Below are 19,123 nucleotides of genomic sequence, written 5' to 3' on the forward strand. Positions count from 1 at the left end.
GTTCTCCTCCTGGTAGGAGCTTTCGTGTAATAAATACGAATAATACAAATTTTGTTCAGTTTTTCTTCACATGATTGAGCTAACCTGCTTAAGGACCCCTCCCAGAGAGGCACTGACCTGGGATGATTCATTCGGAGGGTCTGAAATTGAAAGCCACCTTCCCTGAACACCTTTTAATGTGAAACAGAAGGTGGTCTTAAGCAGCATTCACTGTAATTAAAACAGTTATTTAAACCTGAAATTTGACCTGCTATAAAACTGTTAGAACTGTTAGAATATTATTAATTTCTGCAGCTTCAGCTTGTGCCACAAAAAGTATTATCAGAAAACATCTTAGCCCCGTTTCTTTAAATGAAGCTAATGGAATCAGAACATAAATTGTGTTGTAATTACTTCAGCCGTTCTCATCTTTTAAAAAAATCTTCCCCGTGGCAAGTTTCTTTCTTATATAAAAATGGAACAAAGCTGTTGTTATGGAAACTGAGGATTTGGAGACGCTAGGACTTGGCGTAATATGCTAGAGATTGGTTAGATCTATTTGAATGGACTATGTATTTTATGCAAATTTCTGAATATTCATTTCTGCAGTCTTCCTTGGAGGAGATGATAAGACATGCTAAAATGTTGACGATAGCTGTGTAGATATCCTTGCCTAAGATGAATGTTTTAAATACAATTACAGAAGGGAATCGAAGAGGAAAAAGCAGACCTTCGTCATTTATGTTGTTTGCTTTTGTTTTCTTTCAGCTGCTACGGAAGCGGCACATTGGAAATGATATTGTAACAATTGTTTTCCAAGAGCCGGGAGCACAGCCATTCAGCCCGAAAAACATCCGATCCCACTTCCAGCATGCTTTCGTCATCGTCAGGGCTCACAACCCCTGCAGTGATAGTGTCTGTTACAGGTAATGGCTCCAGAGGCTGCTGGATGGGCGTTGGTGGCTGGCCACATCGAAGGCCCCCGCCAGCTCTTCGGAAGCGGCAATGGGAAATCTATCGCTATTTATTTCTGCCTTTAAACTGTGCATGCGGATGGCCAAATTCACAGGATGACGTAACCTGGTGGCACTGACATTCCCTAGACATGTTGGTTAGACACCTGCTGTTTCCATTCGCACCTCCTCCTTAGGTGGTGTCCCTCATCCACCCCATCTGGTCATCAGCTAATTACTCATACTGCTAATTATATTTTGCTTTTGCTAGGGCAGAAGCAGAGAAGAATGATCATAATAAGTAGGGAATAGTGAAAGTGAAAGTCGCTCAGTCATGTCCAACTCTTTGCAACCCCATGGACTGTGGACTATACAGTCCATGGAATTCTCCAGGCCAGAATACTGGAGTGGGTAGCCTTTCCCTTCTCCAGGGTGTCTTCCCAACCCAGGGATCGAACCCAGGTCTCCCACTTTGCAGGCAGATTCTTTACCAGCTGAGCCACAAGGAAAACCAAATAAGTAGGGAAGAGAAGTTTAATTTTTTTTTAATTATTGCTATTATTTTAAAAAACCCAAACCTTTGTTTCAGGCTGACTTGATTGACTGTAACATTTCTGACTTCAGTCTTAGAGGCTTTGTTAAGTGTTTGGTGGAATTGTTTCCATGTCCCTCATTGATATAGTCTCATGAGTTACAGAATTCAAGGTCTACCTGCAGTGGCCTCTGCAGGAATCCTGGAGGGGATTAGTGTTGAAGAGAGTAAGAACCTGTGATGCTGGATTGACATGAGTGTCATGCCAAGAAGATGTTTTGAGGATGTTCTAGCATGAGTAAAATCTCCTAAGAGGAATCTGTCCTTTTAGAATATGAAAGTTTATTGTAGTTTTGCATCCCTGAAATTTGGGAGACAAAGCTTTGTTAATTTTGAATAGTTCTTTTTTTACTTAATGTAGCCATCTATACAGAAAGTGGCCAACCTAGGGTGCTAATTGGTTTGTTGTGAAATCTATAACTGTCTAATCCTAGGGGTAAGGCAGGTTAATTACAGGAGAACAAGCAAGTTCAGGGAACAGAACAAGTCAAGGTTACTTCTACTGACTGCCATCATCCCTCCCTATTCCGCAGTAACTATGTCTGATGAGCCCCCGTTATAAGCCCAGCTCTAGTTTAGGTATCTTATTTGTATTATTACCTCATTCAATTTTTAAAATCTATGAGGTGGCTTCCCTGGTGGCTTAGATGGTAAAGAGTCTACCTGCCATGTGGTAGACCTAGGTTCAATCCCTGGGTCGAGAAGATTCCCTGGAGGAGGAAATAGCAAACCACTCTGGTATTCTTATCTGGGAAATCACATGGACAGAGGAACCTGGTGGGCTGCAGTCCACAGAATCACGCAGAGTTGGACACGACTGAGCGACTTAACACTTTCATGAGGTGGGTACTGTTTTAATCCCCATTTTCACATGACAAAACTTGAGCGCATGGAAATAGGTAACTTGCCTGAGGTCAGCTGGTACTGGGCAGAGTGTAGGTTTGAATGCACCAAGTCTGATTTTAGAGTTTTGTCTCTTAACCACTCTACCCTGCTGCCTCACTCCATGCCATGTGAAATAGGGTCTTTGCTGCCCCTACTACCAACCTGCAGGCTGTTCCAGAATTTCTCGGATGCCGAGTCTATGTGAAAACTCCAAACCAAGGAGGTCTGTAGTTTCCTAGACTCAGTGGGTAGAAACTCAAGCAAAGGAAGCCTAGATCTAAAGCCCCTTAGCAAGACCATGGTCTCCAAAAGCTATGTTAGTTAGGTGTAGAAGAAAAGAATTAATGTAGAACATTTGACTGTAATTGGGATGGATAACTGAGTTTAGAAACTACACCCAAGCGATGGAAACGTGCTGTGTACTGGATTCCTGCAAAGGATTTCATACAACTTTGTGGACAGAAAGCTAAATCCTGTTTTGAATCATCTCTAGGATGTTTGGGGAATGGAAAGCTATGTACTTTCTTTTAAAAAGAGATTCTTCTTTTAAAGGTCTTTGTCGTAGTGAATTGCTGTCCGGTAGAAATACAGTGCAAGTCACATATTCATTTTATATTTTCCAGTAGCCATATTTTTTAAAGTAACAAGAAATAGGTAAAATTAATTTTAACAGTACGTTTTTGCCCAGTGTAAAGTGAAAGTCCCTCAGTCGTGTCCAACTCTTTGCGACCCCATGGACTGTATTTTGACCCAATAATATATATTATTTACCTGTGATATCCAAATATTATAATTTCAACATATAATTTTAAAATTTTAAAAATTATTGAGAAATCTTACATATTTTTGGACCAAGACAAATCTCAAGTGCATTTTTGACTTACAGCTCACCTCAGTTAGGATGCTCAATTTTCATTGGAAATAATATGTATTTAGATGTCATAAAATTTGCAGTTGGAAAAGTACATTCATGATAGCTTATTCCAAACATACTTTTAAAAGACTTTTGGAAAACTGAATCAAGTGACAGTTTTTAGAATTTAATATGATTTAGTACTCCTTGACTATGCCAGCCACATTTTCAGTGCTGAATAGCCGCTGAAGTGTGTCCAGTGCCAGTCTAAATACACTGATATAAGGAGGAAAGATGTCTGAGCCTTCTTCAATACTTGACGAGTAGAGGAAGTGGTACCTATTTTATTCTTTTCAAACTCTCCTCCCCAGCCTGAGAATCATGATTTTTGCTTGCACTTTTTTTTTCTCTCTCTCATTTTTAATCTCTTACCTGGAGACCGCATATTCTTAGCCTACCTTGTGATGCTGGATGCCTTTGCAGGAGGACCCTGAACACCCCAGCTCACAAGACATGGGCTAGTCTGCAATTCCCTAGTTGCCAAGCTTGCTTGAAGACCCAGTACACTGAATTTTGGAACTATAGTAGTGATCTTTTCCTGTAAAAAACTTTAGGTACCTGGGTTTTTCTCCGTCCTTCTCAAATTCGGGTCGACATGTTTCCTGAAGTATGTGGTGATGCCAGATGTTTATAGGCCCAGAATAACTAGGGTACCTCGCTTGTAGTCTTTAATGCTTGGGAAAAGGATGTGAAGGTTTATTTTCTCATGAAAACGTATTAGGAAATAGAATGGAAAATTTGTACCAATTTTAAGATAAAATGTGGATCTTCAAAGAGTTTTCATACATGTGGGGTTTTCTTATACCCCAGTCCCTCCCCCAAACTACTAGGGACATGAATTCATAGACCTCTTTCATTAGGGATACTCTGGTAGGAAAGGTTGGAGATACATTTAATTTATACAAATTCTATTTAAATCTACTTTTTATCTGTAAGAGATGTACTTAGAATATTCAGATGCTTTTCCTCATTTACAGTCTCTTGTTGCCAGCTTTCTCCACTGTGAACACTCAACGTTTATTTACTGACATCTACTTGGTGCCCAGAGTGTGGACAGTTAGTTCCTCGAAGGAGTGTCTTGCTGTAATTGTGTAGAGAATTGTGGGGTCAATACAGGCTAAGGATACAAAGAACGTTTAGCCGGGAAAATAGGATTCAGTGTATGTTGTGTAGCACAGATGGTGGAATTCAGTGGCAAATTAGAAATAATTCTATGAGTCGGGGTGTGGATAGCGGTGCAGGTGGACACATAAACACAGGAAGGACACTGGGAAGTGCAGTAAGAAGGGTGTGTTGTTGGAGAGATTAGTGGGCTGTAGAGGCCCTAGGATTCTAGGCCTTCAGACAACAGTATATAAAGTATATAAGTAGACTTTTAGGAAAACTTACTCATTGTCAACACGCAAAGTAATTTATATACAAAAATGTAAAATTTAGAGTTTATTGTGACTCATTTATTTTTTCACTAGTTCTTTGCAGCCCTAATCAAAATATGCTAGGCAGTATTCTAGGCTCTAGGATTCAACAGGAGAGCAGAGAGGGGGGAAAAAAAGTCCCTATAGTGAATATGGAAATGAGACTCTGAAATAATGTGTGCTGTACCACCCTGGGAACTATAATAGACTGTTTATACAGGAAAAACTGACTAATCCAAGTTAATTCCAGAGTCTAGTTAACCTTGAATAGTAGGCATAGCCAAGAACTCAAGTTAATCACTAAGTCTGAGTACTAAAGCTTATCCTCACACCTGATAAGAGAGCCCCTTGGTCTCTATTATTTCACTTGTGTCATTACAAAGAGCTTGATTGTCTGATTTCAGTTGACAGAATAGATTAGAAGCAACAAATCAGAAAGATGAACCATTTAGTGGCAAGGATGTACTGAAAGCATCAATAAGTGATGACTGATAAGGGAGATACAGAAAAATGAGTCATGTTTAACGTACAGATTTAATAAGCATAGCAATCCAAGGTCATTTGACTTGGGACCAAACAACCAAATGTACACCATTCACCCCAAGGGCCTCAATTTATAAAAACACAGTGCAGAAATTTTACGACCATTTTTTTAAACAGCTAGTGAATGGATGGATCTAGACATTGATCATCAAAGGTTGCAAATATCATAAAAAGAGACAAATGTGTGTCTCATAATGGAAGAACACAACCCCCTCTAGGAATCAGTCTTATCCCTCTTTCCAACATTGAATGTGAATCTGATCAAACATCTAGAGAAGCCAAGTTGCAAGAAATATAAAAGACTATAGAACGTGTTTTTATTCAGGAAAATTCAGGCTCTGGACAACTCTGGAACACATAGCCCAGTTTCTTCAACAAATACATTGCAAGAAATAAAGGGGAAGTGAAGTGAGAAAAGTAGAGGAGCGTTAACAAAATTCAAAATTTTAAGATTAATTAATTGCAATGTATGAGCCTTATTTGGATCCATTTCAGGCAGACTGTTTAAAAATTTTAGAACATTTTTAACAGTTGAAAGTTGCTTTTTGATGAAATTAAAGAATTACTGTTAACTTTAAAACTAGTGTTGTAATAAGTAGTTTTAATAAATACTCATCTTCAAAACAGATGTTAAATTGTGGTCAGGAGCTATGTTTAGGAAGTAGATATATATATATATATATATATATATATATATATATATATATATATATATATATTATTCCTCTTAGGAAGATTTCCATATTCAATGGTTAAGATGTAGTAAATGTTGAAATGAGTTAGTATGATGTAGTGCAGAAAGCACTTTGAACCAGACAAGGCTGTTAAACATCTCAGATCTTAAATTTCCCTTTCTGTGCAGTAGAAGACTGCTTGACCCCTACCTAAAAATCCCCTAAGTATCTGGTGTAGGCAGGTGGTATATGCACATTAAATGACCATACCTTTCTTCTTTCCTTCTCTTGAATAAAAATAAATAAATATGCAAGCTTCAACTGTGTGTCTCACAGTTGAAAAATCAACTGTATCTCAAAACAAAAATCAAAGTGGGTCAAGTGGTGAGATTCTTTCAGAAAGTCTACTCCCAGCCATCATTAATCAGCATCCTTCTTGTCCCGTATGGCTGCCCTTTCTATGACAAGATTCTGAAAATGTCACTCTTCGTGCTGAAAACCATTTAGGCAGTGTTGAGACTCCCTGGCATAGCCTACCACGTGGAGTCCTTCAGGTCTGGCCTCTCTTATCCCTCAGCGTCCGCTGGCCCCTCTCCCAGTCCTCCCATTCCCACCCCCTACCTCCCCATCATGGGGCTACTTAACAGCCCTTTCTCTCTGCACATGCCACTCTCTGGGCAAGAGTGCCTCCTCTCACACACACCCTGGCCCGCCTTCATCCAGGAATGCCTGCTCTTCTTTTCTCTGGGAGGGCTTCCCTGACCTCCCAGGACTGGATAAAGTATCTTTCCTGAGTGTTCCAGTAGCATGCCAAACTCTCTCCAGGAGAGTGCTCAGCCCAGGAGAGGTAGCCCCACACCAGGCTTTGACCTTCTGGAAGACTGAGCCTGTGACATCCGCCCTTGGTCCTGGCATATAGTCAGGTGTTGGTGATTGAAGACTGTTAGCAGTAGAGATCCCCCAGGGAGGGGATGGTGGGTACCCATTTGTTCTGCTGCTCATCTTTCCTGTCCTTTGCTGGGGTCTGCTTTCTTGGAAAGCTCCCCAAGTTGGCAGTCTGATCTGAGCTTCTAAACTCGACAGTTTTGATGCTAAGTCCCCTTCCTTTTAAATGTCATTCTTTATTGCTGTTGCCATGGTGCTTCAGAAGTCTTACTCTTCTCACTCTTTCATTGAGACCTCTGTTGAGATGTCTCTGCAGCATTCCCATGTATCAGCTTGCGACTTCATCCAGGGTCTTTGATGCCAGCAAAGGCCCAGGCCCGCTGGCAGCGGCCTAATGGTGATCTCTTTGGCTGTGTGACTCTTGTAGATGGTCCCTTTCGCAAGCACCTTAAGAGTGGGAAATTTAAAAACATAGCCCCAGGGAAATTTAAAAACATAGCAGGGAGTAAATGTGGTCTTGTCACACTGCCGGTTATCCAGAAGCTCAGATTCCCATCCTGGCTCACTCTTAAGAAGCTCTGGAAAAATTGTTCTTCTCCGAGGCTGTTTCCGGGAGAAGTGAAGAATGTGTACCAGCTGTTCAAACGGAGGTTCAGGGATGTGTCAAACGACAGAGTGAAAGAAAACACCTTCCTGGTCCCTCAGTGGCTTCAAGATGAGGGGAACAGAACAGATTTTTGTGTTAAAATGAATATAGATACTCTTCAGTGGAATGTAAAATCAAGATGAATGTTAAGATGAAACTCAAGATTCTGTTGACAAGAGTTTGAGGAACCCTGACTTCGCTTAAGTATCCTCCCCCCACCCACTGCTAACTTTCCATAACCCTTTCAGCTTTTGATTTTCTGTCTGTCATCCAGATAACCCACTTGAGTAGATAACCCTCCTAGTCCTTGACAGTGCTGAGCATGTAAGGCATGGCTATGATTTTAAAGAATGTATTATTTCTCAAGAGATACAGTATTGCATACTAGGCTAAGTATGGCCAAGTAGCTCTTTGGAATGTGCTTTTTAAAATAGCAAAAGCCATTTATAATTAATTCATCTCAAGTATCTATATATAGCACACTGAAATTCTAGAAAGGCTTCTTTTCTTACGAAGGCAAGAAAAAAATTTTCTTTCTACTTAGCTTAAAACAGACCGTGTTATCAAGAGTTCAGAATTGGTGGCATCTAAATTAATGAGCTTTTAACCTTGTAGAAAACCTTGAAAGTTAGATTTACCCAACATAAAGCCCTTTGTTTGAAAAGAGCATTCTAGGGTATCATCTTCCTCATCTTCTTCTGTAAGGATTCTATTTCTAATGATGCAAAGCTGATTTTAGTGTCTGTATCATTTACCTCCCTACTGTGATGAATCACTGATAATTATATGTTAAGGGTTCAGGTTTCTTCCCTCATAGTTCATTCTTGAGTCTTCTAATTATCGGAGGGTGTTCAATAAATGTTTGTTTAACGTTCTATTAGCTAATAAGTAGATCTGTTAGACAACCCATGAATATAAGGGGCAAGTGGATGGATGGTGCCCATATCAACACCTTCTGCTAAGCATTTTTCTCTCCTTGTTTAAAATAAAATCTCTGCTGTTTCTTGAGAATAATGATATGAAATTAGCAAGAGAAGAAATTGTCCATTTAAAAAGGAAAGATATTAAGTATTTCTGGGTCCTTCTGGGATTCCTCTTAGAAAAGCAAGTGAATCTGGATTTTCGCATCATCTGCTTGACTTGGGAAAAAAAAAAAAAAGATCAAATTAAAATTATACAGCTGTCAGCATTCAAGCCAGACAGTTCACATTAGACAGGAAAAACTGCCTTTCTAATACTGATGTAATTAGCTGTCGTACAGATGGAGGTTTCTGTGAATTCTCATCTCCAGTTAGAAAATGGAATGTTGCCTGCCACCTTTCTTTGTCATGAAATGAACTAGGTAGTCTTTTTTTTTTTTAATAAATTTGTAAAAAGCCATTTTCAGAAATAGGCCATCTTGTGGCATATTCTGACAAAATATATAATTTGTCTCCTGAGGATGCTGGTTTTTATTTATTTATCCTACTTTCACGAGCAATAATCATTTTTGGAAAAGCAAAGCCAAGTATCTTCAAGCAAGCCCTTGAGATAAAGAAAAAATTGTGCAAGTTTAATTTGAAAGTTGTACGCTCTTTGATTATGTCCTTTCGAGTCTGAGAATTCTAGAGAAACAGATTTTGTATTCTTTGTACAATTACATAATTGATTCTCTTTTAAATAACTGGATAATTTGAAAAGAGGATGTTTGATCTGTTAGAATCATCATTTCCAGTCCTCTCAAACTTTGCTCAGGTCCTGGAAGGAGATCTTGAAATACGATATAAAACACACAACCGCCCCACTTTCATTTAATTCCTGTTGTTGTTTTAGAAAAAATTTAAGTCTTTTTCCTTTTGAGATTAAAAGTAATAGATTAGTATAGATACTTGTAGACCCTTGTCTTGCACCCGATTTCAGCAATACAGATGCAAAGGAAGTGACTGGAACAGGCTTTCTCAATTCAATCTTGCTTAAAGGAATGGGGAAAGGAACATATTTTCCTTACAAATTGTCAGAATCAAACACCAAAAGTAGAGAATTTAGACCAGAGAATAGCTTCATTTAAAAATATGATTGTAAAGCACTGTTGGTATTACCACCTAAAAATTATAATCCTTTTCTGTTATCCAAATTTCAAGTTTCATTTTAAAATTATGCTTTTGGGAGAATTCCTTGGTGGCCCAGTGGTTAGGACTTGGCACTTTCACTGCTGAGGCCCAGGTTCAGTCCCTGCTTGGGGAACTAAGATCCAGCAAGCTATTTGGTGCAGCCAAAGCAGTTTAATAACAGAGAATTTAAAAAAAAAAAAAATTCATGCTTTTTGATCTGGTTGCTTAAGGCCTGACACATAGGAAAAAACAATATGGTTAATTTTTTTTAATCCATTCCTCTTCTTTGTATACATATCTTTGGATGTTTGCATTAGAAGATGACTTCTGTGGTCGTCCTGTCTAAAATGGGGACTGCATTTGTGTTCCTACAGAATCTGCATTGTTGTTTAGTCACTAAGTCATATCTGACTCTTTTGTGACCCCGTGGACTGTAGCCCACCAGGCCTCTATGTCCATGGGTTTTCCCAGGCAAGAATACTGGAATGGGTTGCCATTTCCTTCTCCAGGAGATCTTCCCAACCCAGGGATCAAACCCGTGTCTTGCACATTACCAGGTGGATTCTTTACCACTCAGCCACCTGGGAAGCCCCTGTAAAACCTATACTTGTTCAAGGTGTTTATAGTAACCACCCCTCCCCACTTGGGAATAATCACTAAGTATTTTAAATGTTGTCTCTTATAAAGAATATTACAGTTAAATCTTTTCTTCTTGGAGTTATGGTTGATTTACTACCTGTTAATGAAAGTTTTTACCTTAAGTTTTTGGGTATCTTGACCTAGAAAAAAATGTTGTTTCCTAAGTCCTAAATATGATTGAATGGAAAAGTATGCTCATGTTAAGCAGAAGGGTATGTTGTTTCTTGTGGGAAGATGACAGTTATTTTCCTTTTGAAAGATATCTTTGTCATTGAGAAAGTGTATTTTATTCTCCTGCTGTGAGTCTGAGAAATATTGACCAGCCTCTTTCTCACTGATCTTCGTCTCTTTAGTGTGGCTGTCACCAGGTCCAGAGATGTGCCTTCTTTCGGACCTCCCATCCCGAAAGGGGTCACCTTCCCTAAGTCAAATGTGTTCAGGGACTTCCTTTTGGCCAAAGTGATCAATGCAGAAAATGCTGCTCATAAGTCGGAAAAGTTCCGGGCCATGGCGACGCGGACCCGCCAGGAGTACCTGAAAGACCTGGCAGAAAAGAACGTCACCAACACCCCCATCGACCCCTCCGGCAAGTTTCCGTTCATCTCTCTGGCCTCCAAAAAGAAGGAAAAGTCCAAGCCATACCCAGGAGCTGAGCTCAGTAGCATGGGAGCCATCGTGTGGGCCGTCCGGGCCAAGGACTACAACAAGGCGATGGAGATAGACTGCCTCCTCGGGGTCTCCAGTGAGTTCATCGTCCTCATCGAGCAGGAAACAAAGAGTGTGGTTTTCAACTGTTCCTGCAGAGATGTGATAGGGTGGACTTCAACTGATGCCAGCCTCAAAATCTTCTACGAGCGAGGCGAATGTGTGTCCGTGGAGAGTTTTGTTAACAATGATGACATCAAAGAGATTGTCAAAAGGCTTCAGGTCAGTGTTTTTCTTCCACTTCCCTTTCATCAAGCTTTCCATGCAGGCGAGAGCCGAGTTATAGAAGCCCGTCCTGTTTTATTATTAGGTCCTCTGAAAACTCCCTTCATGGTGGGAAGGAACCCAGAGTTTATGTCATGCTCGCTTCCCATCATTTTTTTCAGCTGGACAAGTAGCAGAACAAGTGGGGGAAGACACATTGACTGTGCATCTTTGTTGGAAACTCATTTGCATGTGACCTGATCCCATTGCCGTGGTAACTGATGATGTAGCCCAGCCAGTCTGCTTCAGCTGGTGAAAACAGTTGTTGGATTGAGTATCTGCTGCTTTGAATGTCTTAAGGGCAAAATGAACAGCAGAACACTCATTTTTTTTCACTGCCAGCTCCCTGTAGGTCTCTGTTAGAGGTTTCCTTGTAACTTCAGAGAAGCCATTGAGTTCTTTGGACGCAACAAGTGTGTTCCTTTGGGCCTAATGAATGGAGATTAGTGAAGGCAAAATAACCAGCCTGCTCTTCAGCTGGCATTAGGGTATTCAGAAATAACCCTGGCTGTCCACGCATACCACTTAAGACCCTAGTGCGTTCATCAGACTGTGATGTCTTTTGTGTCTTTGTCTAGTTCGTGTCAAAAGGCTGTGAATCGGTGGAGATGACTCTGCGAAGGAATGGGCTGGGACAGCTCGGCTTCCACGTCAACTATGAGGGCATTGTGGCAGATGTGGAGCCCTACGGCTATGCCTGGCAGGCAGGGCTGAGGCAGGGCAGCCGGCTGGTGGAGATCTGCAAGGTGGCCGTGGCCACTCTGAGCCACGAGCAGATGATCGACCTCCTGAGAACATCGGTCACAGTGAAGGTCGTCATCATCCCCCCTCATGATGACTGCACCCCGAGGAGGTAGGTCTGGGAGTCAAGGGCCATTGATGTACCATGGAGAACATTCCCCAACTGCGTGGGAGTGTAGGGGGGCGTGTGAAGAGCGCTGGGTTACAGGCGATGCTGAAAGTTCCCTCCACGGAAGGTCTGGCTCAGGACACAGCTCCCTTTAAGCATGTGGCAGCAGCAGCTGGAAAGAATCACCAGCTTGAACCATTCCCAGGATTTACACCTCTGGGTATATAAAGTCACTGTCACAGACAGAGAAGTCTGGTAAATATACCCTTTAAATATCTTGCACCAGTAGCTGAGAAACATGGAATATTTGATGTTAAGAGACACTCAGCATGACAAACTGTCAAACGCATTTCTTTTGTGTTCCGTGACCCTGATTTTCCTGCATCTCCCATGTAGCCAGTTGCTGTCCCAAACTCTTGAAGTACTGTTTTTGACCCCTGCTGTCTCAGCCTGGAGGGCTGAATGTGACTTCCAAGCTTTTTCTTAAGTGCATCTGCGTGTGTCAGAAGTCGACGTCAGACAAGCTGGTCCTGCTCGTGATGCCGGGGCAGTGTAGTTCCCCGACTTTACAAAGGGGAGCCTGGGAGCTCCCTGCTCCTCCCAGCTTCTGCCAAGCCTGCAGCACTCCTGAAAATTTAATTTCTCTGTCTCTGGGGAGATTTCCTGATGGAACAGATTTAATCAACTGTTTCTTTTCTCCTTTGAGCATGCACATGCTATTTTTGCTAGTGTGTTTTTTTTTTTTCAATCCGTTAATTTGGTTTAAACAGGTTATTTTCTAAGAGTTTCTCTTAAGCTTTGGTAATTAATGCTTAGGCTTCCTGAGGCCAAGACAATATTCTTATGTTATTTTTTCCCCAAAAAACATGACCAGTCCTGCACCTGAGCTTTTATGGACTCATGAATGTCAGATGGTAGAATGTGTAAACAGTTAGGATGGGTTATTTGCGCCCTTTAAAAGGAAAAAGTAAGCAGCGATGGCAATATCGGTGTACTTGAGTTCTTCAGACCAAGTGTTACAGACCAGACTGTGCTGAGGATAGTGTTTAGTACTGCTTACCTCCTAGGTGGATGCGCTGATGTCAGAATGTGATGAAAATCCCCTTCTTTCATAGTTTTAAGAACTGCTCCCTTTCTGATGACTAGATTTCCCTGGAAACCAAAATTTTATCCAGAGCTTTTTGTTTTAGCTATTTTGAGGGCAGGGAGGGTTTATTCTGAAACTACCTTCATTTCCTGAAGTACATAGTATTAATGTTAAGTATTTTGCTTAACTGTAATTCAAGAATGACTCTTGAGTGCGATCGGAAAGGCAACCAGGTCCTTGCAGCACTCCCCAAGTGCTCTGTGATCCTCTTCCTCTTTCTTTGGCCTGTCTTCCATCCCATAGTCTCTCCTGTGAATTGTCTACTTAATAGTCTATATGTCTAAACAGGCACTTATAAACTGGGGAAAATAACCAAGCTATGTAACTTGCCTGGGCTTCCCTGGCAGCTCAGCTGGTAAAGAATCCACCTACAATGTGGGAGATCCCGGTTCGATTCCTGGGTCGGGAAGATCTGCTGGAGGCGTGATAGGCTGCCTACTCCAGTATTCTTGGGCTTCCCTGGTGGTTCCGTTGGTAAAGAATCCATCTGCAATGCGGGAGGCCTGGGTTGGGAAGATCCCCTGGAGAAAGGAACAGCTACCCACTCTAGTATTCTGGCCTGGAGAATTCCAAGGACTAAATAGTTCATGGGGTCACAAAGAGTCAGACACGACTGAGTAACTTTCACTTTTCATGTAACTTGACAGCCTTAGGTACACGTAGTACAGAGCTACAGAGGCTGGTCTAAGGACTGATCTACTCAAAAGGAAGCCTGTAGATCATCAGACGCCATCTGTCTGCTCAGGGGTCTTTCCGCATGTTTCTAGGCTCTTCGGTTCATGGGGAGAGGGAAATAGATGTGTATGTGAGAGGAAATGGGATGGAATGGCAACATTACTGACATTGAACTGTGAATGGTAGTTACCAGAAAGATGGGTCCATCTGAGCCACAAGTCTGGGCATAGAAAGATGGGTCCATGACAGGAGGTGGTTTGTCTACAGCAAAATACTAGACTAGATATATTTGCTGTGGTGTATTGGTAAAAACAAGTAATATTTGCTGAGTTATTAATTTAATATGCCAGGCCCTAGAAAAAAGTACTTTTATATGGATTAGCAAATTTAATCCATGTAACAACCCTGTGAAGTAATAGTATTAATATTACTCCTAGTTAAAGGAAGCCCACAGTCAGAAAGGCTAGTAACTCCGCAGCCTCATCTGGCAAATTCAGGTCTAACTTGAGAATCCAGTCTCTTAGCTTTGTATGCTTGGGACAGAAATCCTTTCCCTGTGTACCAGTGGAAGCAGGGATATGCTGGTAAACTGGCTTTCTGGGGGAAGGAACCTTGGTTCGTAGTATTTGCTGATTCCCATGGTGCCCATATTCCCGCTGTGGCTGATTTCAAGTGACCAGTATGTCACCCCTGAATGCACACCCAGGATAGATGCTCAGAGTCTGATCCTGCAAACCAAGGCCGACCAGCTCCAGCACAGCCTTTGTGGGTGAGCTGTATTTTCCTTCATCTCCCCTTACGGCTTCTGGAGCATCATTGTCATCCTCTAGTAGCCGTGGAGCCAGCAGTGATGGGACAGAAGAGCGTTAGGAACCTGCCTCGGCGTGGGAAGGTGTGGGATGGGGGGCTGATGAGCGCACTGCACTGCCCCGCGGGTCTCAGAGATTCACTCTGGCCCTTTCGCTAGAGTTTCCACCTGAGACGCCACGACTGACCTATGTGGGTCTGAAATGATGCCCTGCATGCCTCCGGAGGACCAGAAGCCCGCTCTCCCCTTCCCTCCCTTAGAGACAACTTCAAAGGAACAGCTGAAGCATTAATACCTTGCTACAGTTTTCAGCAAAATAAGATAATGCTCTTCTGTCACTTTTTTCCCCTCTCCTCCGCACTTCACATGCCCACGACTGTTTTGCTCGCAGCTAATTACTCTGCTCTTTGACTAGTCACTCTCCCCCCGTCAGCTTGTGCTGCCGCTCCAGGGCCAGGAAGAGCAGGCCTTCTGGAAGCACACTGCCCACCTTCCCACACGCGTGTTTCTCAGGGTGCTCTGGACCCGAGGGTCACAGGGCCCAGGCTCTCGCGTGGGGATTGTATGTAATCACCAACATCCGTGTATGCTCACATGGAGGCATCACTAGTTTTAGAAAGGCGAAGTTTTTTGTTTTTTAATGAAAAGGCCAGTTTAACAACAATAAAATGGGGCTTCAGCAACACCTATAAAGTCCAACTCTTCTCCCTGTCCTCAGGAAATAAGCAGACCCTCCGTGATTTCTCCCATAGGAAAGTGTATTAAAAAGAAGATGGGACAGGGGAAGTAAAGCAAAATTCCTGAGGCCCTACTATGTACTGGATTTTTTTTTTTAAGTCATCATGGCAGCCTCATTTCCATTGAAACCGTGAGCAGAATAAGGGTTTCAGAGGTTTAGTAACTGTGCAGAGTGAGCGTGGGCAACTAGGGTGATGGCATGATGGAAGCAGTCCTGGCAGAAACAGGTTTGGGATTTAGCTGTGGACTTCACCGGAAGGCTCCCCCCAGGGGGTGAGATGTCGCACTGCTGGAGGGACCTCCCACCCTGTCCATCACCAGTGGGAGTGTATAACCAGCTGTATGTCTCGGTGTCCGTGACTGCTGACTCGAGCCGTCATTCTTGTGGCAAGATGAGAAATACCTAGATAGTGGGTTCAGTTGTGATGCTCTGAATGGTATTGCATGGGAGTGGTGGGCCTTCATTCTGCTGAGGGCCACCTGCCTTTGGATTTATTTTTTTAATTGAAATATAGTACTCTTGCCTGGAAAATCCCATAGACAGAGGAGCCTGGTAGGCTGCAGTCCACAGAGTCACTAAGAGTCGGACATGACTGAGTGACTTCACTTTCACTTTTCACTTTCATGCATTGGAGAAGGAAATGGCAACTGACTCCAGTGTTCTTGCCTGGAGAATCCCAGAGACGGGGGAGCCTGGTGGGCTGCCATCTGTGGGGTCTCACAGAGTCGGACACAACTGAAGTGACTTAGTAGCAGCAGCAGCATAGCTGATTTACATTGAATGTTATTTTCAGATGTAAAGCACCATGATTCAGTTAATATATACATATATTTTTTTTTCAGATTCTTTTCCCTTATAGATTACTACAAAATAATTGAGTATATAGTTCCCTGAGGAAAGCAATCAAGGGCCATTCAAGTGGAAAAGCTAAAAACAAGTTACCTAAAGGGACCAAATTATTTTTTAAGTAAGAATCGATTACAAAGGTTTTTTCCTCATTTTAAAAAACAAGTATTGCAAAGTGCAGCAGCATCCTGCTTTAGAGTGAGAAGGGCTTTTAGAAACCATCTGGTTCAATCTCTCAGTTTTTTAGATGAGGAACTTTGGTTCAAAGAAATTGTTGGTTTTTTTTCCCCAAGCCAAAATCACATGGTTTATTAGAGACATAGCTGTCTCCAAGCACCAGACTTTTCTGATTCAAGAGTCCAGTATTGTGATGTTCTATTCAGAACTCAGACCTGAGAGTTGTTATAACGGAGCCAGATTAGTGCTAGCCAGTCATGAGCTGTAAGCATCAAGAGTTTTTGTTGTTCAACGCCAGATTTTACTTGGAGTAATACAACACAAATCCCTTTGGGAATTTTCATGCATGTCATGAAAAGCCAGCTTTTATCTCTGTCCTCCGGTGTACTGCCCACTTCTGCAGTCCACATATCATTCTTATATCTTTCAGAGATGAGTAAGGGAGCAGAAGCTAGTGGTGGCCTGCTGCCTTGGAGGGCAGTCAGAAGTGGCAGGATGGCAAGGGTTTAGCTCTGTGGAATCTTTGCTTTTCAGGCTCTGTAAATGCATCTTCTCTCCCTGCTTTGGCCTTATCAGACTTGATTATAATTATGGAACATGCAGAAGGTTTCTAGTAATATGCTAAGAGCGGTGGGGATGAGGTACAGACTCTAGAGGAGATAAAATCTCCGGCTTAATGGGATCTTTTGACCAGTTCTAGTTTTAAATGTGATGCAGCTTAAAGAGTACTTGAACTAGAAGAAGATAAAGTAATTATCAACTGCAAGTCTTTCATTTTACAAAGAAGCTACAGCCCCAAAGCTGATATTGTCTATTTGGTATTGTTTTTCTTGTTGTATTTATTTACTTACTTTTCTATCCTGATGCAGTATGGGCTGCAGTCAGCCTATGGAGGTATAGAATTAAAATTTAGTGAGGGGATCTCTGTGTATGTGTGGAAGAGGGGTGGGGAAACGGGGAAGGTACATTGGAAACATGGCCTAGGGGAAAATTTTTGAAAAGTTAATACCCCAGGATACGTGGTAAAGTTCGGTACGTATTCTGTACTTGTGTTGGTTCCTAGCAGCCAACTGAAAGGGGCGTAGATGGTATGGTCCATTGAGTTTATAAGTTAAATAGACCATAGCAGAGGAGAAGCAAAGCTTGCCATGATTTTGAGGTGGAGAGAAACTTTTCCATGCATTATCATAAATTTGTGTTAATATTCTTTTGGCAAGCTACAACATTCTTGCATTATATTTCCTGATTCAGAACCCTAGAGAATGTACAATCAAAAATGAAAAGATTCATATATACTGCAGTAGCACCTGTGTTAACAGCCAACCACATGGCGATGGCATATTTTTGTCAGAAATACTGAATCGAAGCTGGATACTTATCAGAGCCTAAGGTGATAATCCCTCGTTTCAGAGAAAAGGGTTCATTATGTAAGAAGTCAGAACTTCTGAAAGTGATGTCAAGTGGGCCATACAGTGTTCTCCAAACTGCAGGGCATAACTCTTAAATAGATCATGAAATCCGTTTAGGAGGTTGTACCCAGTGTATTTTTTTCTTTAATGAAATGGATTAACACGGAATATACCAGAATGGAAGCTATCAGAGGAGGGTTGTGAGTAATTATGGTTGTGTAAAATGTACTTGTTACCCAGATTGTGGTCCAAAAAGTTCAAAAGCCATTGTCATCCAAGCATAAAAGGGGCACAGCAGAGTCTTGGGCATAGGGTCGGATTAGGGTTGACCAAGGCTTTGGCGGGAGTCTGAGGGAGTGGCAAAGAAGCTCTAAGCAGAGGTGCCCGTTGGAGGCTTGGGCTGAGACTGAGGAGGGCAAAGTGACTTCGCTCAGTCGTGTCCGACTCTTTGTGACCCCATGGGCTGTAGCCCACCAGGCTTCTCCGTCCATGGGATTTTCCAGGCAAGAGTACTGGAGTGGGTTGCCATTTCCTTCTCCAGGGGATCTTCCCAACCCAGGGATCGAACCTGGGTCTCCTGCAATGCAGGCAGACGCTTTACTCTCTGAGCCACCAGGGAAGCCCAAGGACCTCAGCAAATCCATGTGCTCCAGAAGCAGCACTTTTCAAAACCTGTGGCTGTCATGGGGATGAGGGAGAGTACGTTTGTGGTTGTTGGGAGTCTTACCCTGAAATACACAGGCAAGGTCATGAGAAGGGGGGACCGTTCCATCACACTCATTTTCCCACCAACAAGAGCCCCTTCCCCAGATCAAAACCAAGCCTTCAGCTGGAGGCTCTATGGACGTGCTTGTCCAGTACAAGAGCCGTGAGTCACCTATAGCTACAGAGCCATTGTAATGTGGCTGGTCCCAAAGGAGCTGTGCTCTTAAGTGTAAAATACACTCCAAATTTACAAGGATGTAAAATGTCTCGTTAATTTTTTAAATACTGATTTATCGCTTGTTGAAGTGATAGCATTTTGGATATATTGAGTTAAATGAAATGTATTGTTGAATTGACTTCACCCGTTTCATTTTGCTTTTGTAGTGTGTCTGCTGGACATTTAAAAATTACATACTTGGCTTATGCTGCCTCTAAATTTCCTCTTAAAGGACTGTTTTGCTATAACTCTTAACCTTTCCTTTCAAGATTTTCCCACATGCTTCTCAATCTTCAAAACATCTTTAAGAAAAAAAGTCTTTTTTTTTTTTTTTCACTTTGTGATGAAATTCAAATGCACAGTTTGA

At 42.0% G+C, this 19,123-nt stretch overlaps 1 protein-coding gene across 1 annotated transcript in view; it reads left to right on the forward strand.

Annotated features, from left to right (window-relative positions):
* Positions 1–19,123, forward strand: part of SIPA1L1 (signal induced proliferation associated 1 like 1) — a 165,966-nt gene that overhangs the window by 83,599 nt on the left and 63,244 nt on the right. Inside the window, exons 7-9 of the mRNA XM_069596926.1 lie at positions 748–905; positions 10,568–11,141; positions 11,762–12,036. Of these exons, the coding sequence (XP_069453027.1) occupies positions 748–905; positions 10,568–11,141; positions 11,762–12,036 (1,007 nt within the window). The remainder of the gene's footprint in view (positions 1–747; positions 906–10,567; positions 11,142–11,761; positions 12,037–19,123) is intronic.

The sequence above is a fragment of the Ovis canadensis genome, chromosome 7, assembly GCF_042477335.2.
Source record: "Ovis canadensis isolate MfBH-ARS-UI-01 breed Bighorn chromosome 7, ARS-UI_OviCan_v2, whole genome shotgun sequence".
NCBI classification, from domain to species: domain Eukaryota; kingdom Metazoa; phylum Chordata; class Mammalia; order Artiodactyla; family Bovidae; genus Ovis; species Ovis canadensis.